The following is a 27,744-nucleotide window of genomic DNA, read 5'->3' on the forward strand; positions in this document are numbered from 1 at the left end:
GAAAATATCCATTAATTTTGCAGAAAATCATTTTACAGTTCCTATTTTCTTTCTCTCTCGATCTGTATTTATAATGATTTAAACACATTTGTTTTTGCCTATATAGCTAATCATATAAAGCAAAACATTATGTATTAATTTCTAACACATTTTACATTTACTTAATTCCATTTTGTGAAACTCCTTTATATACCAAACCCAGGGTTCTCACTAAGGATTTTTGGAGGAGAGTCCAGGGACTCGTCATATTTAGTCAGGTTGAGTCCAGCTGTAAAAAGATGAAATATTATTTTTTAATTTGTTATAAAATGATGATATTTGTGATCAGTTGATCATCAGATAATTACAATTTTAATGCATCTTTGGACTCCCAAGTTTTGAAAATGATCGAGTCCAGGACTCATGGACTCGCCTTAGTGAGAACCCTGCAAACCTTTTATACAATCACTGCAGTGTCTGTTTATACCCCTACCCTTTTACAAATCTCTTGACATGCTGCAATAATAGTTTAAAAACCTACCCCTCTACACAATCTCGGACACACTGTAATGTGAGTTTATACACTTCATTTGCTTGTGGATGAAGGACAACATCAGGGGCAGCCAAGAGAGTCTCCACTTGGAACAGAGGTTTGTCTGTACGTAAAGCAAGTTCAAATTTTCTCAGGTTGTTGAGGATCAACTGAAAACAATCAAAATTGTATGATAAAAATAATTATATAAGGAATTAAATTTTTGTTGTAATGAAAAAATCTGTAAAATTCTAATATAAAAATCTATAGTTTCATTGCTTTTAACTATCACGAAGAAACAAATGACATTATACATCATGTTTTCACACATTAGATTTAAATAGAAAAAGATTACTTTGAAATAATTTCCCTAGATAAGTTGCTGTGACCTTATATATGTTTCAGCTATTGTCAGATTTAGAGATCTACTAGATCCTTATCTGATTAAAAATAGCATGTTGTAAAATAATTATGCCCTCTGCCATCGTCCTCTGTCAATATTGATTTATTGGTCCTCTAAAACTCATTATCAGCATTTAATTGTTATTTTACATATCAATTGCTTTAAAGCACGTACTATAATTAGTATATAACCTGAAAAGCTATAGATAGACAGTTGCATTTAAAACAAACTAACCTTATTTAATGAATCAAAGACTTTTCTTTCCCAATGAGAGTAATAAGCTGATAGTTTGGCAGATCTTCCAGAGTTTGTATGGACAACTAAGCCTTCCATCTTTGTTAGTAAAGGACTAATAGCTCGGTATTTTCTGGCTAAAATCTCAAAATCTTTGGCACGCTCCTGCTCAACATTTTCAAAGTATTCCTAAAATAGACAAACAAATGTTAGAAAAATCTGCCGCATTGTTGAAAACATGGTGACCTCGAATTCTGTTTTATTGTTTAAACACTGGTCTAGTTTAATGCTGATTATGATTGGATTTTATTCTAAAAGTCTTTAAGAGAAATTTTCCCTACATGTATAACATTTACTGAATATTTAATTTGTTCCTTTGAAAGTAAAGTCAAGGTCCGATGAACCAAGCCAGCTGCACATGTTAATCTAACAATTATTATATTCTCTACATCTGGGTGCAATACTTTCTCTCTTCCTTGAAGACCCATTGTGGACTTCAGCTGTTATCTGATCTTATGTCTGTTTGTTGCATCTTTGACATTTTCCCAATTCCATTCTCAATTCTCCACACTTCCGCAGCCACATTATCATTTTTGTTCTTTTTGCATGTCTCAAAAGATTAGACTTAAAATGCTGACCAGTTGTGTCTCATTCTTAAATATGAATAATTTTTCTTTTTTTGTTTATTGATCTAAGCTTAACTTATCATCACAAATTTAACACACATAGAACCTTACAGAGGCCTAAGTGGCTGAGTTGTCTTTGTAAGTTACTACTGAAATCATTAGCCAGTCAACAATAAGGTTTTGAGTTCGAACCCTGCTCCTGCCGGTGCACCCATCTCCAATCTCTAAATGACTAGGATTGTCAGTTTTCCTTTTGAAGGTTGCTGCTTTTCTTTGCTCTAGCTTCTTCAAACAATAAAAACTCGACACCACGAAATAGCCCCAAAGCAGTGCTAAAAAGTGGCGTTAAAACACAGAAAATCAAATCAAATCATAGAACCTTACCTTACAACTTGGTAACGTGTCTGGATATTTCTGTGCCGGTGCTTTAAACAGGTTGGCATTCTCTATCATAACTAATCTCTGATTTATATCTTTGGCATTCTTCTTAATTTGGTTCACCAGAGATTCAAATTTAGCAATAGCCTGAAAAAAATAATGTTCCTCTTTACAATTAGTTATTGTTGCATGTGACTGATATCTAATAACAGGGGGTTCAAACAATGTTTTTGCTAAAGGAAATATCTCAGAACTTCTAATTTTTATGTTTTGGTGTTTTATTCATAAAATGTTCCATGGAATAAATCTAATGCTAAAAAGAATTCTGTTTCATATGTTCATTCAACTATTCAATTTATAACAATCTTAGGGCCTTTTTTAAAGCTAAGTTGAACACATTTAATTGCAAAAATTGATAGAATCATACCAAAAATTTACATGACATAGTGTTTTCACATAAAAAAGAAAGAAAAAACACTTTATATATGAGGAAAACACCTTTCAGTACATAAAGAATAGTAATTAAAACATACTGCACTACTTTTCTGTACAAAATCACTGATACCCAGGGAACTCCAGTTAAGTAACTTAGATCCAGGTCTGATTACTCTTCTTAACTGTCTCATATGATCTTGTAATAATTCAGTCTGAAATTAACAAACAATATTATAATAAAAGCTATGACTTGTATAATCTACTGTTAATTCTGAAATACAGAACATATTGTAAACCTGCATTATATATGATCTACAAATAATGTAGTCTTAAATACAGCATGTAAAGACAATTGTCTGAATTCATCCTTTCAGAATCTAGGTTATAACTTTCCAAATGCTTTAACCAAAGTATTGCGATTGGTTAACAACCTCCTATGCAATGAAAATACAATAGACCTGCATTATTCATGATTATTAAATAATTCAGTCTGAAATACAGAAAGTAAAAAAAATTGTATGAATTCATCTAGGTAATAACTTTCCAAATGCTTTAACCAAAATATTGTGATTAGTTAACCTCAATGGATACCCCAGTAATGTTATAATAATTGTGATTTATCATATAATAGCTTTTGCATATGTGTAATGGGCGGAAGTGCACAAGCCATATCTTCCCACCCGGGCTGATAACCCATATCAAGTGCCTCTCGTGCAAAAAACCCATATCAGTGCCTCTCGTGCAAGTTACTTCCGGTGTTTCCGGTATCGGTTGTTTACTTTTCCATTGTGACGTCAGATGTTTTTTATGACGACGTCAAAATTTACGGGAACTTTTGTGGGGATAGTTTAATACTTGCTAACAAACGCCATTGACAATTATGAATCATTTTATAGTACAACAAACATGGATTAGTAATGATCGTAAAACTCTTCCAAATTTTCAATGTTTCAAAATGCCTCTATAGGATATGTTACCATAAATATATAAGGAGTTAATGATGCTGTTGTTGGACAACTATAGTATATTTGATTCATAATTTTAATTTTCTTTATAAAGTGTTTGACTGTTTTAGTTATTGCATTAGTTTATTTGCCTTACATAAAACTATTGTCGGAAGTATATGATAAAGCGATTAATACATGGCCTTTTCCATATCAGCCTGGGTATCATCCCTCGACCCATATCAGCACCTCGACTCCGTCTCGGGCTGATATGGAGGTCTCGGGATGATACCCAGGCTGATATATAAAAAAGGCCATGTATTAATCTCTATGTACAACCAATGAAATAACCCACAATCCACCAGATTCTTCATCCACTTATTCTGAATTTCTTATTGCTCATATTAAACTAAAACATTAAAGTCTTTTTCGGAATTTAATTGATAAGGAATGCAAAGAGCCAAATGTTTTGATATAGATATTGTTGTAAATTAATTTCTTTTATTATAGACATTTTCTTGTAGTTGGTAAACATTCTTACATCATTTACTGCGGTAATTACGTCACAGTATATTCGACATCGCTACTTAGTGACAATATTGTGATCATATGTTATTCAGATAAAGATTTTGTTATGTGAAGACGTTCTTAATTATTTCTTTAGAATATATGTCAAAGGTATACTTAATTGATTTTCATTATTTAAAACCTACCTCAGCCTGGTCGAGTGATCCTAACAAATTATGGTAGCTGTCCAGCATGTGCTGTAGTCCATCTACATACTTTATGTATTTCTCCTCCTAAAAAATTATAAACAGTTTTTGATAAAAACAATATTTCATTTAAAAGTTTAATAAATAATAGCTTTTGTCCTGGATATATGCTACTGAATTTCAGAATATTAACCCTTTCACTGATAGCTGCCCAGACAGAAGCTACTCTGAGACGATGGCTTCCCTGGCTACTATTACTTAAGTGGGAGATCTTCATAATAAATGTCAATAAAAACTTGTTTGTAGTTATTTGTGTATTAATTTCATTCAATAACACCATGTTCACAGTTTTGTTCATGTTTTGATAATTTTTTCTTCATAAAATATTCAAATTTTCCAATTATTGGCATTATCTAGGTGAAATTCTCAAAATTCTGCTCTTTGACCCCAAATCGTAATTTTTTAACCCAAAACGGCAAAATTTTGAAAAATTTTACAAGGCTGTATACATTCCTCACACTGAACAATGTCCATTCCAAGTGTTTTGTACATAAAACAACATTTTATGTAAAAAAAGTATACTAGTTTGGCTTCAATTCTTCCATATTCTTTCAAAAAAAATGTTCCCTCATTTCAAATTCTCGTAAATTCTATAAATTTCCTCTGATTTTGACACGGTTTTCAACAAACGGAAGCGCCATGTTTACACTTTCATCCGGGTATTCATCAAAGAAAGATAACTCATGTTTGCACTGTTTTGAGCGGGAAATATAAAAGAGGTATTCCTATCCCTGTAAAACAGGACTCATCGTCAGCTGTCTGAAGCGTGAATCCCGGTAAACCGGGACTCATCGGCGAAAGGGTTAAAATAGTTTCGTAAATGTAGTCGTTTTCAATACACAATACATTACACATACAAATTAGAGAACAATACTGATATATATTTTTTCTTGTAACATACTTATTTTAACCTTTGAGGACCTGTAATACATTAGATTTCAAGTCAACACATATCTGTCTTTGGAGAAGTAGTTCCATACCCATACAATATTTTACTAAGCTTAAATTAACATTCACATAAAATAGTACCTACCTGTAATGCCACATTTCTACACTGTTCAGGGACGAGATAACCAAGTTGTTCCATGTAACGTGTCTCAGCAATAATTTCACCTAGTTTGGGGTCAAAGTCTACCACATACTTGATTTCTAATCCTACAAATACAATATTCACTTTAAAGGCTGCAAATGTTAACAGTCCAAATCTATCATGACTTGTGAAATTCAAACCTGTCAACAATGAATTGTATAAATCAAAATATTAATTGAACTGTTCAAACCATTTCTAGTTAACAAGTATCAGATACACAACAGTAATGTCTGTATAACTGATCATTGTGGATGACAGTGACAGTCATAATAAAATATGTTCTGGTTATTTTTGTCAAAATGCGGTCAAAGGAAATTTCACCAAAAGAGCAGAATTTGGTCTCAGTAATAAGTTCCTGTCAAGTTAAGTCATTCTGATTTGTTCCGTTCTGCAATCATACATTAATAATAGAATTTCAGAAATTTCTCAGCATATTTATTTGGTTTTATTACATTCAGTTCAGAGATAAATATAATTTCATTCTATGATAATTCATTTTGCTTAACATAAGCAGGATATTGATGGCCTGATTCACCTAGACACATATACTAGCTTAACTTCCTGATTGTTGTTTTTTTATAACATAAATCAGGTCATAAGTTTTTCTTGTTTGAATAGTTTCTCATTTGTCATTTTGGGGCCTTATATAAATGACTATTGTATTGTATGGGTTTTGCTCATTGTTGAAGGTAGTACAGTGACACATATTATTTCAATATTTAAACTTTGTGTGGCACTTGTTATTGTAACTTGTATGAGACATATTAATGTGAGATTGGAATATTATTGTTTTTAAAGGAAAATGAAATAAGGAGTAATCAGAAAGGAGGAGGCTGTAGAATTCTGTTTAAAGCAATATAGTGTAAAGCCAGTGCAGACTGTTGCAAAACTCCAATGTACCATTGCAGATTAATTAAGCGAAACTTTGGACACTATAGTTCAAGGGAATCGTCAATACCTAGTTAAATATGTAACTATTTCAGAAACAAAATTAGTAAAGCCCATTTACCAAGAAAAAAATGTTTTTACAGTGACTTGACTGTTAGTGTTGCTATTCACCAATTGCAACTCATTCAAAATTTTGCCCCAATTGCAATTTGTTTTATTAAATCAAATTGTTCAACTGGCCAAAAATTTGAACAAATTGTTCAGCCAAAAAGTGATAAAATAAATCATACTTACAATCACATTATGTGAATAAAAAAATTTCATATTCAGTAAAATATTTGAAATTGCAATATGTTTGTAGGAAGGGGAGATAATTGCTTTTTGGTTTCAAAAAGTCTTTATTCAAAAGAATAGTATTTTAGGTTATCTCCCCAAGGAAGCATATTGTTATTTCATACATATTTTACTGAATATGAAATGTTTTTATTCACATAATGTGTGATTCTTATAAATATAGAATACTTTTCGAAAGAAAAACTCTATAAAAGCTTAGTTTTGACATTTTTATAGCAATTCAAAATAAAACAGTTCACCTTTAGTATGGTAATGGCTGTAATATAACTATGCAGATTGATAGACTGATTTAGGACTTACATCAATACAGTGGAGTTACAGACTTATAGGATTGTAAGTATGATATATTTTATCACTTTGAACTTTCACATTTTGGCTGAACAGTTTGTTCAAATTTTTGACCAGTTGAACAATTTGATTTAATAAAACGAATTGCAATTGGGTCAAAATTTTGAATGAGTTGCAGTTGGTGAATAGCAACACTAACAGTCAAGTCACTGTAAATAGGATATATTAAAGATACAGAACAATTTCTGAATAAAATTTTTGCTTTACCTCCATGAGAATGATCTGAAATAGGAGCAATGGCTAATGACTAACAGTTTCTATGACAAAGAATAATCTGAAATAGGAGTATGGCTAGCACCTAATGCTTTCTATGGCGAGAAGAATCTGAAATAGGAACATGGCTAGCACCTAATGCTTTCTATGGCGAGAAGAATCTGAAATAGGAACATAACTAGCACCTAGTGCTTTCTATGGCGAGAAGAATCTGAAATAGGAGCATGGCTAGCACCTAATGCTTTCTATGACAAAAATAATCTAAAATTGGAACATGGCTATGACTAACACTTTCTATGATGAGAATGGTCAAACATAGGAGCATGGCTAATGCCTAACGCTTTTTATCTTGTACATACCTAAGTTATTGTTGGTTGTTGTTGATAAAAAATTTAAACAAAATTCTTTTAAAAAATTACTAAAAAATATTCTTCTGTTTCACTTTTAAACCAGGGAACTACAGTTTTTAAATTCCAAAGTTCATGTTTTTCTCTTTAACTTGAATTCCATTGCAAATTTTAACAACCAAAAATAATTTTAATATTTCAACTGGCTTGCAAACAATCAATAAACTTCTCTTGTTTTTTCTTCTTTTGTGAAATAAAAAGTAACAAGTTACAAGTAACCAAACTTTAATAAAAGATGAAAAAAATTTCAGTAAATATTTAAGTCAAACAAGAGAAATTTGTATCTTTATGAAGGACTAGCACATCGCACACAGTGTATATCTTTGTTAAGGACTAGCACATCACACACAGTGTATGGGATAATTGTTTTTTTACCCTGCTTGTTAACTGGTTCAAGGGCACCAGATTCAGCACTATCTGTGGCTACAAACACCATCACATATTTTAAACAATATAGAAATACAAAATGAGGACAAAATCTGTCTGACACAGGGGGCAATATAAAGAACAGATGTGTTTTCATATTTATAACATTAAACATTGTTAAACAAAAGACAGATAAAATTATAATAAATGTGGACGATGTTGCATATCATGATTTTAAATGGGGTCAAAAAGAAATTGAATTCAACGAACTTTAAAAATATAGTTCACCACACAGGCCATTCAATTACAATTAACCTAATGTTTTGGGTTGAGGTCTCATCCATATCTACACAACATTTTTGATTCATATATTGAAGTTTCTCTAAAAGATAGTGTGAAAATGTTCTTTCCATATCAAGTGATAAATGAACAGAGAAAATCATCTTTACATTATTGTAAATTTATTAAGTTATGAAATAGTGTAATGAAAAAATATATTTCTATTTCCCTTCATCAAAATGGCTAACACTATTTTTTTAAGGTTACATAAAACAAGATTTTGGATTGCATTCTTTCTTGGTATTAACCACTCTTTCACAGTTTCATACAGTACATTTTCAAAAGGATAATACTGCAAGAATATCATGGCATTAAAAGATAAAAAATTACAAAAAACTTGACAAAATATCATTTATCCCAATCAGCGTTACCTTCTGTGTCAGCTTCTTTAGGTTGATGTGATGGTTTAATCAATAAGTTACGTTTGATCAGCTGTTTAAGTTTAGGTTCAGATTCCTCAACCCATCTAGCAAACTTGTATTTCTCATAACTCCACATTTCTCTTCCTATTCTGGCATATTTCTCCTTTGCCTATGTACAGTAAAATAAAAACTCTAAAATCAACCCCTACTTCTCTTGCTTATAAAACCTCTAAATATCTTTGTTAATTATTCATTTAATGTGTTTGAGCTTTTGATTTTGCCATTTGATTACGGACTGTCCGTTTTGAATTTTTCTCACAGTTTATTATTTCATTTTTCCCCCAGTAACAGCAATACAATTACTATTGACATTTGCTACATGAATATATTTTCTTGTATTTCATGGGAATTTTTTTACCAATTGTTTATTTAATATCCATATTACCACACATGCTTACACTCCAAACTTTGCCTTTTCTTTGCATTTATAAATAAATGTGTTCTCAAAATTATGAATGTACAATTATATATATATATGTATGGATGTCAGTTTTTGTTGTTAGTGGATGGTCTATGGTTCTATTAATATTGAGATTTAAGCCGAAATTTTACAGTCGAATATAATTTTTTGTGATCCATGCAATATGTGAAAAATGAAAACCAAAATATATAAATACATCCACAGTTTACAATTACCAATTCGCTGTTTCAGAATCTAATGCATTCTAGGTAATATTTCCAAAAGCGTACACCAAAATGTTGTGACTGGTTTAAAATGAGATAAACAATAGAAATTTAACCAATGACGTAAAGTTATTTTCATTTTGGTGTACGAACAATGAGATTACCCATAGTCCTCTAAATTCTGAAAACGCGAATTTATCAAAAATCTTACGTCTACTCCTTCTTTCCCTTCCATCATTTCGTCCATTGTCAGGAATCGTACGATTGTGTGCTTCATACGATGAAACAATGATCTCTCCCAGAATATAGATCCTGCCACAGGGGGGTGGTTTTTATACAGAGCAGGGACATCTGTTCCATCGTGAAACAAATCCTCCATTGTTGCCACCTAAAAACATAAACAAATTAATTGCCCATAGATATAAGAAGATGTGGCATGAATGCCAATGAGACAACTCTCCATCAGGGACAATTTGTAAAAGTATACCATTATAGGTCAATGTATGTCTTCAACACAGTCTTGTATTACAAATTCAAATAGACCTTTCCTTCTTTACAAAATTAAGCATGTGCTTATTAAATTGAAAACATAGTACAGATCTTAAGAAAATGTGGAAAAAAATATCTTATATCTGAATTTTGTATATTTTCTTTAATAGGCATACAAAGGCCTTGGGTTATTTACTAGAATATTAATATCAAATATATACACACTTATCTGGTGATTTACTTATGTATGTTTTATATGGCAATTCAAATTTATTTAATAATTTTAATTGCAATGTTTGAACAAATAAGAAAATTATTTAAATTTTTACACACCTCTTTTTCAAACTGTTTGAGAATGTCTTCAAACTTCTGCATGAGTCTGGCGTTTATGGCTGCTCTTGATCTAATGTGTTTAAACTTCAATAACATATCAAAAGCTCCCTCAGCGGACCTCAATGATCGGAAAGAATCATCAATAAAGTTGTTGGCTTCATTGTCAATGGCCTTGACATCCATGTTGAACTGAGCCATCACATTGTTCCAGGCACTCTTATGCTTGTCAACAAATGGGTCAAAGGTCACCTAGGAAATAAACAACTTGATGAAATCACAACACATTGATAATTTGAACAATTAAATGTATACAATGATTTTCTTTGGTGGCATTTTGTCTTGCTGCCATAAATAGGTCTGCTTAATAATATAATGTGGGTTTATACAGTCAGGGGACTTACTGAAATAAGTGATTTTTAAATCACTTATTTGAGTAGCAAATTTGAAGTTTGTCTCAAATTGTGATTTTGTAGTTTTATCAAAATTTCAAACACATAGGTTTAAATAATATCTGTTCATTAGTAAAATTGAAAAGAAATATATTTTTTGCTTCTTTTAAGTAGCAAGGTTTGTGCTTTTGATTCTATCATTTAGTGCAAATTCTATTTTAGTTGAAAAAATGCTGTAATAATGGCTTTACATAATGAACTGATACTTTCTTAACAGATTTTTCCCAGCAGTGGGAGTATTTTTCCTGTAAAGTTCAAGGTTTCATCTTTCAGATTATGTAATAAAATTCTACTGTTCGCTATAAAAATTTCACTGTTCGGGGTTGTTGAAATTAGTGGGGGTTATTAAAGTAATGATACTTAAAGAAGTGATTTTTGGAAAGGAAATTGAGGTATGATACTTAAACAAGTGATTTTTATGTCATTATCCTAGATTCAGAACAAGGTCATCACCTGAAATGACGTGGTCATCCTAGACAACACAGATGTTGGTTCTGATAAGTTTAGAAACATAATTAATCCCTGGATCATTAGTATTCTATATTTAAAGCTACAGTAAAACTAAATCACTTCTTCTAGTGATTATTTTGTACTACTTAAATAGGTGATTATTAAAGAAAGACAACTCTTAATTCCAACCTTTATGGAAATAATGTTACTTGAATCAGTGATTTAGAAAATCACTCATTTAAGTAAGTCCCCCGACTGTTATATCGTCATAAAAAGCTGTTAGACCATTTTAAATTGATCTGTATCTTCAACAGAGAATTGATAATTCACTCTGGTCTCTTCCTATTTATCTTTAACCCTTTCCTCCATTGACATTTTTTTTTCACATACCTGATTCACATAGGATTTTTTCAATTAAAAAAAAATCATCAGGTTTAAAGTATCAATGCATTGCAAAAAGGAATATTTCATCAATGAAATTCCAGTCAAATATTCTCTTGAATATCATTTTTATATCAGATACAAATTGTATTAGGTCTGATAAAGATTTTTCTTAGGTAAGATGTTTCAACTGAGGCACTACACAGGCGTCAAAAGGCGTCATTATGGAGTAAAGGAGGTGGCATCAAAAAGCGTCATTATGGAGGAAAGGGTTAAGGTGGTACCAAACACCTGGACTTTTGACAATAGATTTACTTTGATCCTTTGACAAAAATATAAAAATCTCCAAAAACTTGAACCACACACTTTTTTGGAAAAATTTCATTGGATATATAAGAGCTGTTTGTCAAACACTAGTTTTGATCATTGAGTTATCTCCCTGTAGTGTTATGTACCACCTTAGATAATTTATTGAAGGTCAGTCTTATGTGATGAGGAATCTGATAAAAATCCATCACTTAATTATACTTGATGCATTCTAACATCCATCATATAGTTTATTTTGGATAATAATAGGTTAACACGTTTTGAAACTGCAACATACAAAATGTCTTTTATCATTTAACAAAAGTTTACTTTGTTCTTCACTTCCTTGACATGTATTTAAGTTTTTTTCTTATCTTCTGAGAAGACTTTTTTTCTTTTTTCCCCCTGATAATTTTGACAATTTGACAGACTCACATCTTCCAATGGTTTGACTAGGTTACCAACTCTGACTAACACTTCCTCTATTCTCTTTGGATCACCAGTAACAGCTTCTAATTCAGGTCCAAAAATATTCTTAAATTCCTCTATCACCTGATCAAAATAACAAAAAGAATAATTTAATAATTGTGCTGCAAATCTCCAAAAACGAGTGAATAAAAGCATATGATTGGTCATCATAAATATGTAATGTATGCATTTTTGTATTTTTCTAACCCTGTATTACTGAATGGAGTTATCATCCTTTACTGCTTACCCTGCAGATTCAGTCTTCTATATTTCATTACAAGAATGTGTCCCCAGTACACTTGCACTATCATTTTCTATGTTCAGTGAAACGTGAAATTGGGGTAAAACTTCTAATTTGGCAATAAAATTAGAAAAATCATATCATAGGGAACTAAGTTTCAAGTTGATTTGACTTCAACTTCATCAAAAACTACCTTGACCAAAACCTTGAACTGGAACAGGACAGACGGATGGAACAACGAATGCAGACTAGAAAACATAATGCCCCTCTTCTATCGTAGGTGGGGTATAAAAAGAAAATTAAATCATAGAAACAAGTTTTCTGTCATCTGACTGTAAATTCAGAAATTATTGCGTGCATTTATTATCGAGATTTTGTCATTTTAGACTTAAATGTGTTTAAATTTTTGCAATATAAAAAAAAATCAAAATGTGAGTGTAAACTATTGCGATTATAACCCTGTCGCATTTTTGGCAATAATCTATGAATTTACAGTAATTAGAACTGAATGCTTTACCTGAGCTACATCGTACAAGTTCTGACATATTTCTGCCATATGTTTAGTATCTTTAAAGAGATCATTTTTATTGAACTCCCATCTCTGATCTCTGCCTGATGCCTCTATCTTGGCACGGACCTCCATGTACGATGACTCCCACTGTTGTAACATCTGTTTGGCTTCAGCTGTCTTTCTTTTAACTTCTTCTGTCCCTTCTCTGGAAATGAAATAAACAATTACATCATCTTTTAAATTTATTTCAACTACCTTAATTTCAAAGAATTCTCAAATTGGCTGCTGATGTTTTTTCCCCTATATAACATAATGATTAAGAAATTGTAGGCAGTCTTAACATCCGGAGTTTTGTCTTTAGTTTTTTGTTTAGGCTTAGAAACATTTTTTTCAATTTTCATTTAAATTTATGAAAAAAACTGACATATCTAAAGTACCTTTAATGTTTCAATAAATACTTGACAATCTTTCATGTTAAATTCAAATACATATTGCCTACATATTATGCTTTTGGTGTAAACAATATCTTATTATGAATAATACAAGTATATTTTATAAACACATTCACAATTAGGATTCATACTTTTTTGTCGGAACATCAATATGAAATTCTTGTATTAAAATAATAAGCAAAGATCTTCACAGGGTGTTTAAACATCAGTATTAGTTTATTGTAAAATTCAACAAACTAATATGTAACTTCATCATGTTGCACTTAAATAATCTGAAAGAAAAATGTAGAATGAACGAACTTATTGAATGAAACAAACATACTTAAATATAGTTTTTATGTTGATCACTTTAGCCACACGATCTCGTAATTCATTTGCAATTCTTTTCATTAATGGCACCATGCGGTCATTTTTATTATAATGTCTGGATATAATCCAAACCATTCTAAGAGCATTCATCATTGATGGAATGGTTTCTATGACAACTTGGAATGTAGCACCATGGGTAATATTTTTGAAATGTCTTTCTAAGGTTGATAAAAATCTGACGTTGTCTTTAGCTTCTATATAATGTTTGTTCAGATCGGCTCTAGTGTCATCAAAGTTATTATCCCATGTTGAATATATATCAATCATCTGTTTTACTTTAGGAATTTTAAGTTGTTCTGTCAGCGCACTTAGAGCAGCATTTCTTTCCCGCCAGAAGTCAATTTCCGCTAAAGGTCCTTTTCCTTGTGGAATTTTTTTAAGTTGAGCCTCTAAAGCTGTTCGAACTTTCTTGGCCCATTCTGAACATGTGTCGTTAATTAACTGTTTAAGAGTAGGATCACGTAGGACTTCCTCGACTGTCTCAGGTAAATCAATCTCGGGTATTTCTAACTTAACTTCACCGTCAATCTGTTGAATTGTTCTATTAATACTGGCAGCAAATTTCTCCATGTTAATAAGGAACTCATCTCTAAGCATGGCTTTAGCTCTACTCTCAGCAACACTGGTTTTATTCTCGTTATCCCCCTCTGATTTTACAGATACATCTGTCACTTGTGTATCTGTTCGACTTACGGCTCTTTCAATAGGTTTAGGTCCTTCACCATTTTTGTGTTGGTTATATGACAGTAATGGCATGTATACCTACAATCAATTCAGAAAAAAAAGTTAAAAGATATAAAAAAGTGGACATTCACTGTTTATAGCTATAAGCAGATGTGGTATGAGTGCCAATGAGACAACTCTCCATCGAAGTCACAATTTATAAAAGTAAAACATTGTAGATCAAGGTACAGTCTTCAACACGGAGCCTAGGCTCACACCAAACAGTAAACTATAAAGGGCCCCAAAAATTAAAAAAAAGGTCATTGTTTATAACTGTTAATGTTATTTATATTTATGTATTTGTATCTTCTAATCGAATTATATTTCAACTATTCAGAGATGGATTATTTAACAATAACCTTGAATTTAACTGAGGCAAAGTTGAATACAGATGGTATTAGCTGATTTTACCTGTGAAATAACCTGTTCTAACATGACCAATACAGAGTTACTGTTAATTGTTCCCATCTCAAAATAGGCAGGTAGTGTCTCATTAGCCTCTTCCATACTGTTAGGTAATGGTACCATACCGGGCGTATTACGTAGGAAGTATACACAGTCTACCTGATCAGCAACTTCCTCAGGTAAATGGAGGTAACACATAAACAAGTACGTTCTCAGTACTTTCTGTTTTATTATTTGCTAAAATGTAAAAAAATATTTTTTTTATATCTAGATGATATAGAATATAGAAAAAAATTGACACAAATGGCAGGTTATTATTTTCTCCTGTTTTGGAGAGATAAAAGGGGTGCGTATTATACACAACTGCATACTATACACAGCTAAATACGGTACTATCTTTCAATGTTGTATCTGATTGAATTTGAACAGTTACTTATATTTTATCAATGTGAATCAATTTTGCATAAATAAGGTTGAAAAGATTCAAATTTTGTATAAACCTTTCTTCCATCTATGAAATGTACGACAAACAGCTCATTAATAAACACAAAACTAAACTTATACCACTTTTGTTGGACCAGACCTTCTTCTGACACTTCTATTAAAAAAGAGGGACAGTCAAACTCATAGATTGAAAATAAACGCCATGGCTGAAATAAAAAAAAAACAAACAGACCAGGGTTGGCAAAAACCCGGGTTTTATGAGTATTGCCCAGCCCAGTGGGAAATACTGGGAAAACCCGGGTTTTACTGGGTTTTAGTGGGTAATACTGGGTAATACTGGGTAATATAAAATATTTGTCTGAATTAAAAGAGGATTCAGTGATAAACACAAATGCAATACATTTAATAAGATATTTATACCCTATTTTGTTTGTTTAGCATTTGTCTAGATTGGCAAACCCTAAATAAAAAGCAAATAAAACATTTTTTTTCAAATGAATATAGCTCCTATTAAGAATTAACAATTACATGTATTAAAGAAACATCACATTTAAATAATGTATATGTACTGTCACTAATTAATAAGTAATTATTCAGATTAGAACACATATTTGTTTATGTAACAATAATCAGTCCTTTCGATTTTATAAGTGTTAATGGCATGACCCTGTAGGGTGTTTATTTAGCAATATGAATGTATAACAATTAAAATTTAAAATTCACTTAAACACTGCAATAAAATGCATTTTTCAAAGTTTGGATTATTGAAACAATACTTGGTAATTAAAAGGTATCTTTAAATGTGCAAATCTTGTATTCTGCCTACATATAAAATTAATAGAGAAAAGAATGAAATTGAATTTTCTAGAAATGACTGTCAATGGTTATCTGTATAAAAAGTATATAGCTGCTAAACTATGAAACTATAACAAGTCTTTACTATTTTGTGTTAAAATAAGCTTAAAAAATCATATTGCCCAGTAATGCCCGCTATTACCCATTTCTGGGAGTATTGCCCAGCCCGGGAAAACCCGGGTTTTCCCGCCCGGGAATTCCCGGGTGGGTAATACTTTGCCAACCCTGAAACAGACAAATAATAGTACAGAAGACCCAACATAGAAAACTAAGGACTTAGCAACACGAACCCATATTCGAGTATGATTTGTAGTATTTTGATATGAACTAGACTTGAATGCAAACTTAAATGCATCAACAGTTAATCTAGCTACATATCTAGATGACCACTGATTTACACGGATCTTCCAGTTTTTAACCAGTTATATATTCATGCATGTAATGAGTGGTGAAACAATTCATTGAAGAAATCAATGAACCACCATATTTTTTTTGGGTAAAATTTCATCATATTTTAGTTCCAGGATAATTGTTCCTTTTCTTACTGTTTTAGGGACTTTTTCTTCTTCTTTATCCTCATCCTTGTCATCTTCTGTTTCTCCAGCCTCAGTGGCAGCCTCACTTTCAGGCAGTGGAGTTTTAGCTTCATCTTCTTTTTTCTCATCGCCTGCACCATCTTTACCTTTCTTTTTCCGTTTTCCTATTTAAAAAAAATTAAATTCAATAGCGGACTCTTTAACAAGGTTTAAGGTAGATTCATGGTATACAGCCATCTTGGATTGTACAATCACAGTACAAAATCAGTCTAGTTATTTGCCTAAATCTGCAAATTTGGAGACAGATTTGCAATTCAATGGCTAGGCTGTTTTTCTATATAAAGAAAACTTAATTAATTGTATTATTCAAAATATTTTAACAAATATCAATTTTTTTGGGTTCATAGAAAACTTTTTTTCAAATGAGTCATTTAAAGGGAGATAACTCTTATAGTACAAAATTTATACTGGACAAAAGGGAAAAATTTTATTTTTACTTGTAGCAAGAAAACAAGTTCGGTGACACCATGTTTTCTTTTTATTTTCTTAAACATATTATGAAACCTATCTTCTCACAATTTATTTCAAAATTCTATCTCATAGAAATTTTTTTATGCACACTAATGTGTTTTTTCATGAACAAACTAACCAAATTTTGGCAATTTTCAACGACTCTATGCCAATATATTCTGCATGTTCCTTACTTTAAAAACACTTTTTTAAATTACAATTAAATAACGTAATCTTTAAAAAAATTACCTAAACTGTTTGTTCAATTATATATATGTATATAATCTAAAATTAAATAATACTAGCTACAGACTACCCTGGTTTATGTTAATACTTAGGATTAAATAACCTATTCAAGTTAAACTGATTGAAAATACTAATATATTACTTTGAATGCAGAAATGGCTAAAGAAATCTGAGTCATCTATTGAAATGCTGCCAATTCATAACCTAATTGAGCGCTGGCAAAAAATCAGAAATTTTAAATTCCGTACAAGTGTTTAATCTGTATTTTATTTCTGTTTTCTGTCATAACGCTTATAATCGTACTTTAAAAACTCTTTATAAAACATTAAAATGCATATAAAATTAATAATAAGATGCATAACATTTGCCAATGACACGATATTATCAATCACAAATAGTTTTGTTTGATTTGTTAAGAACAGCTCTTTATATTAGAACCAGGCAGAGTCCCATATACATGTGATTTATGAGAGTTTCAGATTTTATCTATAAATGGCAACATATTATAAGTTTTATTGTCTGTTAAATTACATTAACATAAAAAAATAGCAAAAATCTTGATAATGAAAAAGTATTGTGTTTTGTCATGTTTATGAATTTTTACCAATTTTTGTTGCCATGGTTACAAAAAAATACAAAAAAACCTAGATGTTTTTTTCCTGTTTTTAATAATTCAATATATGAACTCATAGTTTATAATGAACTTGTCTGGTCAATGTCAATTTTTCTTGATTTATACTATGATATTTAAGCTTTTTTGAGAAAATGTCAAAATACAGATTTTTCACCTTTTTAAATACCATGTTAGCCCTATATCAAAAAAAAAATTCACAAACTCAAAATCAAAATATAATCTTCAAATAATGCTAAATTACATGTTAAAATCATTTTTTTTCTTCAAATTGTCCTTATCATAAAATTGTTGCAACTAAAAAGTAGACATTTTCCAATTTTCATGTCTGATTTCATCATAAATTCCTCAAAAAATGGCTGCATGTTTCCATAGCAACCTTTCAACAAAATTAAAAAAAAATAGCTTGCAAACTCTATTTCAATCTTAGCTGCCTATTATGTAAAAGAATAAAGCAGTTCTGAGACATACATGAATCACCCCCTGCCTGGATCTTACAAATAGCTGTACTTAATTTCCACTTAGTTGTAAATTTTTAAATAGAATAAATAACAAGGATAATACCATAGTATGTACTTTCATTATAAAATATATATATATATATGAAAGACAAACAAATTTACTATTTTTACAAAATTTGCCTGAAAGTGACTATCATGTATCTAATTAGTAAACAGCTGTTTCAAAAGATATATGAAGAATTAAGTGGAAGCAGTGTTCTCCCTAGGACCTTTTAGCATCATGGTTTTGTGATGCTACTATTTCTGAATGTGATGATATCTGAATTTGTTTTTTTATAGATTGTGTTAAGGCATGTATGGATGTGATGTTTTAATTTTCAAGAACATATGATGGTATTTCAAATTTCCCTTTTTACCAGGATGCTATATCAAATATCTGGGGAGAACAATGGGAAGCAAAAATGTTCCTGTAACAAAAACTATTGACCCTAATGCAGTTAAAGCTGGAATGCCAGTAACTGCTAGGTCTTTTGTAAATTATGTATCATTTCTGCTCTCTGGTTGGGTTGTGCGCTCTTTGACACATTCCCTGTTTCCATTATCAATTTCAATAGTCTGTTTACGGGAAATACTGACAGGAACATTTTCCTATACGTTCTATTATAATTGAGTTGATTATTTATACTGCATCTTTTTTATCAAAATTTAAATCTGATCCCATTAAACATGTTAAACAATTTTACCTGTACTTTTCCGTGATGTATTCTCGTCATCTCCTGTAGGTGATGATGTAGGCAAAGCAACAGGAAGTGCCTCTCCCTCTTCTTCGTCCTCAGCTTTTTGTTGCTCTGTATCTCCTTCTGCTCCTTCTTCCTCTTCTTGTATGTCAGGAATTTCTGGTTCTACAAATAAATAATTATATATATTACTTAGTGGCTATTGCATCAAGTTAAAACAGGGCATTGATTCATCAGTGAAATCTTAATTGTACCCTGATATTAGGCTGTCATCTAACAATGTCTAAATTAAGGTGCATAGTTTTTCTGAAAAGTTAAATCATTATAATTAAAAATAGAGGGATATCATTCTTTGGACATTAAGTAAATAATGAAAAAAGTTTTATCATAGAAATATGTACAATCATTTCAGGGTAACTTCAATAATTTAGATTTTTTAAAATAAGAAGATCAGGAGTTTGTGTCTTTTGGACACAATGCTCAGCTCACACTATTAAAATAAATCACTTTAATGGAGTGCAATATGTGACATAATTATCCTTCTTTGACGTACATACATGTATATATACAAGTACATACTAAACATGTATGCTAAAGACTTAACCTGATATGGGACTGATAAACTGTATGATCCCCTGCTTCAGTAGAAGTTTGGAGAGGGCTATTCCAGAAAGAATTGTATGGGGGGGTTGGAAGGCACATTATATTAATAATACATGGGTGATGGGTATCAGAGCAACTTTTCACACTATAATGCACTATAATTCTCAATTACAATTGTCTGGGTGGCGGGTGCTGACAAAAACTGCCTTCCAACCCCCCCCCCCCCCCCCATACATTTTTTCTGGAATAGCCCAGAATTAAAATTGACTATCTAGGTTTCAAGACTAATGTCCACAAAAAGTTTAATTTATAAAAGACGGAAGATTTCCAGTTTAATTATCTCCAGTTCTTGAACAAACCCATAACAATAAGTTTATTTCCCTTTTTTACACAATTTGTAAGATGTCAAGTGAAAGGAATAGACTGCAGATATTCACAAACTATTTAGAATTTTCTTGTTTCATAGATAATCTTTTTTTATTCGTTCATTGCATTTGGACATCAAAAATGGGAACACATGATAAACCTAATGTCAATCTTTCAGTTTCACATAAATGTACATATTTCTTTCAGAGACAGGATCTTCAAGATTTTTTTGATTTTTTTTGTTATTTTTACTTTCCATAGTTTTTTAAATTGAATTATCTCCCTTCGATTAAGACCTGGCGTAAGCAAATGGTTTTCTTAAAATATAAATATAGCAGACGCATAATTTTTCGGATACAAAAGTAAAGGGCGGAGTTACCAGACATGGCTGTATATATATTTTATATCGTCATGCACTAAAACATCATTTGGCAACATTTCTGAACACAGATAAAAAAATAAAATATTTTGAATGCAGATTTCCCCCAATACCTAATCATAGCGGTCTCAATAATTAGCGACAACAAGAATTTTAGCGACAACAAGCGTCAACAAGCGACAAGAAGCGACAACAAGAATTATTTTAGCGACAACAAGCGACAAGAAACTATTTAGCGACAAGAAAACATTTTTTTTTAATTAAAATTAATTATTGCAATAAATATTAAAAGAATATGCAAAAGAAAATAATTTTACCCGTACGAAAATTTCAACCGGAGTTCAACTGGACTTCAGCTGGACTTGAGACGTATTCCAGTCTGACTTTGAAAAGTCCAGTCTGACATGAGCCGTACACGTACCTTTTCTTATACTTTGGTTATTTGCCAGCCGGTATTTTCTTAAAAGTCCAACCGCACTTTTTGTAATTCTGACAAGAAAATAAACACGGCTGGACTGTTGAGGAAATTTATTCTTTCTGTATAATGATCAGCAGGATTTTTGTCTTATAAAATTTTAGTCATTTCTGAACAGGAATTCAGACTTAGAAAATTTTCATCAGCCAAATCTTCCCTAACAGAAATAAAAAGTTTGCCACATAAGGATTCTGTTCTTTCAAAGGAACAATTAATTTCTTTAAAAATGGAAAAGAGTTATAAATGAAAATGTGCGAGTTATACTAATGATATCATATTTTTTACAATATACTTTAAGATCAAACTATAAAAATTTGATCTTTAAAAATTTGATCTTTCCCTATATTTTCAATTCCATCATTGAATATTTAACATAAGACTGTAAATTAACTGGAAAGTTGAAATTTAATATAGGTGACTTATTTTTGATTGAATTATATCCCAGTTAATATTTTCAACAATTATTTAAAACATTTTTACTTTTTCATGAAATAAAACCCCTAGCAAAATTACATCTGTCAATAGGTTAAATAAATTTATTTATTTTCTATTATATTTATATTTAATGAGATGAATGCATAAAATTAATAATTATCATCATTCTATAACATCAATTAGAAACTTGAGCCATAACAGTGATTTAATAGCAATAGTCTTGTAAATGTAGAAGTGAACATCTGTTTTCAATTAACCTCAGTCTGGACAGGTCACAGGAAGTAGCATCTACACAGAGGTTGATCATGAGGCCATTTGAAGGATAACACATTCCGAAATATATATTTCTGCAATTACTATCAATTTTATTGAACATTTCATAATTGAATAAATTGATTACTGATTTTCTTTTTTTAATATATCACATAATCAAAATTAGACATATATGCAAGCAGTCATAAAAAGCAAGTTTTTCACAGCTCCTTAAACAACCTCATGTGTTGCAACACAACACAATTTGAATTTGGAATAAACAGGAAGATGTGTCTTCTTTCTTGAAGAAAATGAGAAATTTATATTGGATGTAAAGCAAATGTTTGGAAGTAGTTCTGTTCACATTAAATTAGAAAAGATGGATCCTTCTAACTGGCAATTTAGGAAGAATGCTGTTTGGCAATGCATGTATTTTGGATTGCATATTCGAAATCTGGTAAGTACAATGTAATTGAATTCCACCATTTTGGTGATATTATCTGATATGCTCTTTTTTCTTCAACTTATTGATGAAATAATTACAATATTATAAATAGCTTATTTTAATTTTTGAAGAGTAAAAAGAATTAATAAATACTACATTAAATAGTTATTCATGCAAAAAATTTCAGTTTTAGTAATTTTCAAAGCTTTACTTTATTTTTATGCACTTTAAAGTTATTTAGGCCTATTATACATGTACAATCATGATAATTATCACCACAAGTTTTTAGGAGTAAGCATTAAGCTTCACAATTCCCTATTTCTTGGTTTTGCCAGTATTAAGACAGTAGTAAAAAGAAAAAGAAATAAGCATAATGGCATCTGATTTTGTTTTTTGTTTTTTATTTCCAGATTATAACAAGGAATGCATATCAAATCAGAAGAATCCACCATCTAAAGACAAACTAAGCAGTTACGTGGTTCAAGAGGGAGGGTTCTGTCGGGTTGGACCCCCCTTTTTGTGTGGATCAGCCCCTGTTCAGTGTTGAGGTCATCTTTAAAGGTCAAACAGAACTTTCTGAACTCCAGCTGGACTTTTAACAGTTCAGCTGGACTTCTAAAAGTTCAGCCGGACTTTTTCAAGTCCGGTTGAACTTTATAGAGGCCATATTTTTGCCAGAAATGCCGGCTGGATTTTTCAGACGTACTTTTATGAAAGTCCAGCTGGACTTTCTGAACCGGACTCCTGCTAATTTAAATATTTCGAGCCGGTTTACGGCTAATTTCGCTGAAAGTCCAGCCGGGTTATCCATTATAAGCAATTCAAAGAAAAGTCCAAATGATTATTATAAGTACGGTTCTAGTACGGCTACTGGCCGGCTGGAGTACGTGTCAAGTTTTTCGTACGGGTTAAGCGACAAGAAAGTTAAAATTGATAGAAAAAAATGAAACATTATTTACATAATATTTTATCATCTATTATGAATAACAGCCAGTATTACGTTTAATTATTGTATTATGAGATTACTTTTCCTTGTGTTTTAAACACTAAATACAAATTTCTTTATGTTGTTATCCGTTTGATGTGTTTGGACTTTTGATTTTGCCTTTTGATTTTTGATTTTCCTTTTTGAATTTTCCTCAGAGTTCAGTATTTTTGTGTTTTTACTTTTTATATCTAATAAAAAAAAATGTTTTCTTGTCGCTAAATAGTCTCTTGTCGCTTGTTGTCGCTAAAATAATTCCTGTTGTCGCTTGTTGTCGCTTGTTGACGCTTGTTGTCGCTAATTAGTGAGACCCAATCATAGTGTTAAATTATGAAAAAATAAGTTGATTGAAATCGTGGAATGACCTAATAAATTTGTTTGCACTTAAATGACCAGAAAAAAAATAATACCCCCCTTGAACTTGAATTAAATGATTTCTGCCTTAGCTCTGTTTAAATACACCTTATCGCTATTTTTCCGCCATTATTAGACATCACACAGGTTCCTGGAAAACTTTGACGTCATAATACATGTATAATATCTGACGCCACAATAAAAAAAATGATTGTTGTATGACGTCAATAATTGAAGCAGGACCGATTCTCAGGTCAGTCTGGACAAGTGATAAGGTTTATACTAATCAGGGCGAACTGAAACAGGGAGAACAGGGGATCGTTACATGGACGAACGTCAATCAGGGAAAACAGATGAGGACCAATAGACTGCAATGTGCCTAGTCCAAATAATTATGACGTCTTGGAAGGCTATTTTAAATTTTTTATTTGACGTCTTCTGTTGATGTAAGGTGTCAAAGAAAAAATTATAATAGCCTTTCAAGATGTCATAATTATTTGGACTGCAATGTGCCAATATGAATTTATGTGCATAATCTTAATGTGGGTACTTTGAGCTATAAATCCATAAATCCAGGCTGTTTCAGTTATCATAACACTTCTAGAGAAATACACTTTATTTACCACATTCAACAACTACATCCTCTTCTTCTTCACGGATAACTTTGTAAAATATTATTGAATTTTCATTTTCTTCTGGAGTGTCATTCAAAAATTTGCTAAGTTGACGTTCATACAATCCGTCTTCCCGCTCTAAAAAATCATCAAAAACGTCCTTTTCTGAAATACCAAGTGCTAAATTAACTTGCTTCGCAATCCATTCAAACCGAGGATCATCCATGGTGTATATGTTCTTCTAAAGCTTCATTTTATAAAATGTGTTTTGAAACTTGCGAGCGCCTGTTTGTTTCTGTTTACTTGGAGAATGTTAAGTCAAAAATATAGTGCGTGTTTACTGAGGTAGTTTTTATTGAGTGCTAATGTGACTCAGTTATAACGATATAGCAAAAGCCTTGTTTATTCAAATTTCCGAATCGCTATTAATCTAGCAGGTAATTGACACTTATTTGATGATAAAAGTTGATATATTCGTAACTGGCGTATAAATATGTTCTATGTCGGACTACTTTCTTTCGTCCATATTGTTTAACGACGTTACGGTGGCAACGGTGGCTATATCGTATTTTTTAAATTCTTATATTGAATAAAAATATTTCATTTAATTTTATGATAATTATAAATTTACACATATAGAGATAAATATCAGTTGGCATACCATGAAATTTTTGTTCGTATCTTCGTAGAAGTTCGCCAACAGTCGCTACTTTCCTTTTCGAAAACGAAAGTACACCGTCAACAACTTAAAAATGGAAAATTTTATTGTATTTTCAACTGGTATTGTTGGGCTTGTATTAGCTTTTGCTGTTTACAGGTATCTTTTTATATTCAACGTGAGACCAAAAAGAAAAATAACCGAATGTGACGACAAAGACTGTGTGAGATGTAAGAAGTATACAGAAATAAAAGAAAAAGCAGTTGTTTTGTACAGGAACTACATTGACGATTATGATAGTGACTTGTTAAGGATACAATCTTCAGTGACTGACATAAACAAAACCAGACACAATAGAAAACAATGCCCTAATGTCTTTTTCATGGAAAGTCTTAAAAGCCAGCCTTGGCCATCAGAGACAAATAGTGACATTGAACAAGATGTGAACACCTTGGAGAAAAATATATCAATGATTCAGTCAGATTTTGTTCGGATAATGGATTCTTCTGAGGATCACTGGCTGATTAATAACACACCCAATGGCTTCTGGGAAGTGTTTCATTTAGTTAACCAAGGTAACGTTGTTGAAAAGAACACACAGCTTGTGCCAAAGACATACGATCTCATTAAAAATTTAAAATCAGCTATGCTAAATACTGTTTTTGGAAATGTGGCGTTTTCTGTTGTGTATCCAGGAACAACTATTTCTGACCATTATGGCCCTACCAACATTAGACTTCGTTGTCACCTAGGTAAATAAATTTGCATTAAAACTAATTTGATATGTATCATGATTAATTTTGTATATGATTGATGGGACGTACCAGATTGATTTATATTTGGTTGCTAAATTTGTTTGATTTATTTCAAATAGAACATATATCATGCATGTCCCGGAGCCTTTGAGAAGTGATTAAATAAGCAGATACCACATGAAGGAGTTGATCAAAGTACAGGACAGTAGATTTTGGCTGCCTCAGTTAACATGGTTAAACAACGTTTGAACTGGGACAAATATATACAATTTTTAGATTTTAAGGGGTTCGTTTTGCTCAGTCCTTAGTTTTCTGTGAAGTGATTTGCAGAATGTTTAGTGTTAGTGAGTTTCCCTCAGAGCTCCCTGTTTTTTTGTTTGTTATTGATATCCTCTGCTTTTAATTTAGTTTCAGTTTTGAAACATGCATGACTTCTCATGTGATTCTTTATATGTGAGCATGGGACTGAAAAGTATTCACAGTATATTTAGAGTTCAATTTATAAAATAAAATTAAAAGAAGTACCGAAGATACCAATAAGGGGACATTCAATATACATGAGTAAAATAGAAACTGACGTACGTCGTCGACCCCCAAGTCAACAGTTATCAAATGATGAAAAGAAACTGAATCAATTCCACAAAACACAGCAACACAATCATGTAAAAACATAAAGACCACGAAGACTGAGCAACACTAACCAAGCTAGCCATTCAACAAGTAGATGTGATCTCAGGTGCTTGGAAAGAGCAAGTAAGTCCATCATGCACCACGTGATCGAGGCACCCGCCGTGCTGTTCATGGTAAAAAAACTTGTGGTGATGAATCTCATTCGACGATCTCATTAACACGAACAAGCTCGGAGAGGGTTGTGGTTTCAACAATTGGAACATATCTGTGGTCGTCTGCGATACAGATATTTATCCATAACGGCCTTTCAACTCGTGATGGCGTCTGTAAAATTTACTTTCAAAGGGATCACTCCATCACGAGAAATCCTTGGTTCAATACGTTCATAGAAAAATAAAAAAAACTCTTATCAAAGAAATCATGATAGAACATGTAGAACACGCAAACTCTTGAGTATAATATCAGCTGAAAGATATATACTCAATATGCAGGCGCTGCTGGGATGCTGCTTCATAGAAATTCGATATTCAGTCATGGTAGTTTGGAAGCTGAAATCATCTCTTTTGTCACTTTTGTCGTATGAACTGTCAATTTCTAAATCATACAGATGTAAGGAAGAATTAACTGTATTTCTGGTATACTGTATTCAAGGTTTTAAGGGATAGATGCGTTCAACAGTCACCAAACATTCTGTTTTTGTCCAGGGTAAGGCAATACTCTTGATAGTGACAGATGAGGAACCTTATGAAACAAGTGGTATCACATTCTGAATTAATTGTTCCAGGGGCAGACAATAATCCTTTTAGTGACTTTATAATATATTATAGCATATTCTCATTTCATATGCAGTTCTTTTAATGACAACGCTAAATCGCTAAATGTATGATAAATATATTTCCAGGCCTGCAGACATCCCTATTTTGTTCCATAGTTGTGGATGGACAGAAAAAATCATGGAGAAACGGGAAAGTGATTTTATTTGATGATTCCTATTTGCATGGTGTAGAATACACACATAGTGTGAAAGATGAGAATAAATACAGAGCTGTCTTGATGATAGACATGTGGCATCCAGATATCACAAAAGAGGAACAAAAAATACTAAGTTACATGTTTCCTCCTTAATAAAGTCTATCAAAGTACATGGCGTTCAATAGGGTATTGAATTATAAAAGTGACTTATTTTACACATGACAGTTAGGTACAGTACCTCAACATGTGATATATTGCCATGAACGAGGATGTAAACTATAGGTCACCATAAAGCCTTCAACAATAAGAAAAAACATACAATATAAAAAAAGAAGATGTGGTAGGATTGCTCCACAAGAGACCAACTGACACAGAAATTAACAACAATAAGTCACCGTACGGCTTTCATCAGTGAGCAAAGCCCATACCGCATAATCAGCTATAAAAGGCCCCGAAATGACAAATGTAA

General features: G+C 31.6%; 2 protein-coding genes across 4 annotated transcripts in view; both read right to left on the reverse strand.

Moving 5' to 3' along the window:
* LOC139527460 (dynein axonemal heavy chain 10-like) overlaps positions 1 to 24,585 on the reverse strand; it is a 36,078-nt gene extending 11,493 nt beyond the window's left edge. The window contains exons 1-17 of one of the 3 annotated variants that reach the window (XM_071322927.1): positions 24,270 to 24,585; positions 19,359 to 19,517; positions 16,777 to 16,931; positions 14,939 to 15,169; positions 13,758 to 14,566; positions 12,990 to 13,188; positions 12,199 to 12,315; positions 10,178 to 10,426; positions 9,567 to 9,743; positions 8,681 to 8,840; positions 7,980 to 8,027; positions 5,338 to 5,459; positions 4,245 to 4,331; positions 2,686 to 2,799; positions 2,159 to 2,299; positions 1,149 to 1,337; positions 521 to 681 (exon numbers count right to left, since the gene is read on the reverse strand). In XM_071322927.1, the coding sequence (XP_071179028.1) occupies positions 521 to 681; positions 1,149 to 1,337; positions 2,159 to 2,299; positions 2,686 to 2,799; positions 4,245 to 4,331; positions 5,338 to 5,459; positions 7,980 to 8,027; positions 8,681 to 8,840; positions 9,567 to 9,743; positions 10,178 to 10,426; positions 12,199 to 12,315; positions 12,990 to 13,188; positions 13,758 to 14,566; positions 14,939 to 15,169; positions 16,777 to 16,931; positions 19,359 to 19,517; positions 24,270 to 24,486 (3,335 nt within the window). In that variant the 5' untranslated portion in view covers positions 24,487 to 24,585. Of the gene's footprint in view, positions 1 to 520; positions 682 to 1,148; positions 1,338 to 2,158; positions 2,300 to 2,685; positions 2,800 to 4,244; positions 4,332 to 5,337; positions 5,460 to 7,191; positions 7,207 to 7,979; positions 8,028 to 8,680; positions 8,841 to 9,566; positions 9,744 to 10,177; positions 10,427 to 12,198; positions 12,316 to 12,989; positions 13,189 to 13,757; positions 14,567 to 14,938; positions 15,170 to 16,776; positions 16,932 to 19,358; positions 19,518 to 24,269 lie in introns of all 3 variants that reach the window. The other 2 variants (XM_071322928.1, XM_071322929.1) reach the window with 2 other exon arrangements.
* The window catches only part of LOC139527472 (uncharacterized), a gene marked incomplete in the record, with an annotated part of 613,988 nt that overhangs the window by 280,954 nt on the left and 305,290 nt on the right, over positions 1 to 27,744 (reverse strand).

The sequence above is a fragment of the Mytilus edulis genome, chromosome 6, assembly GCF_963676685.1.
Source record: "Mytilus edulis chromosome 6, xbMytEdul2.2, whole genome shotgun sequence".
Lineage (NCBI taxonomy): Eukaryota > Metazoa > Mollusca > Bivalvia > Mytilida > Mytilidae > Mytilus > Mytilus edulis.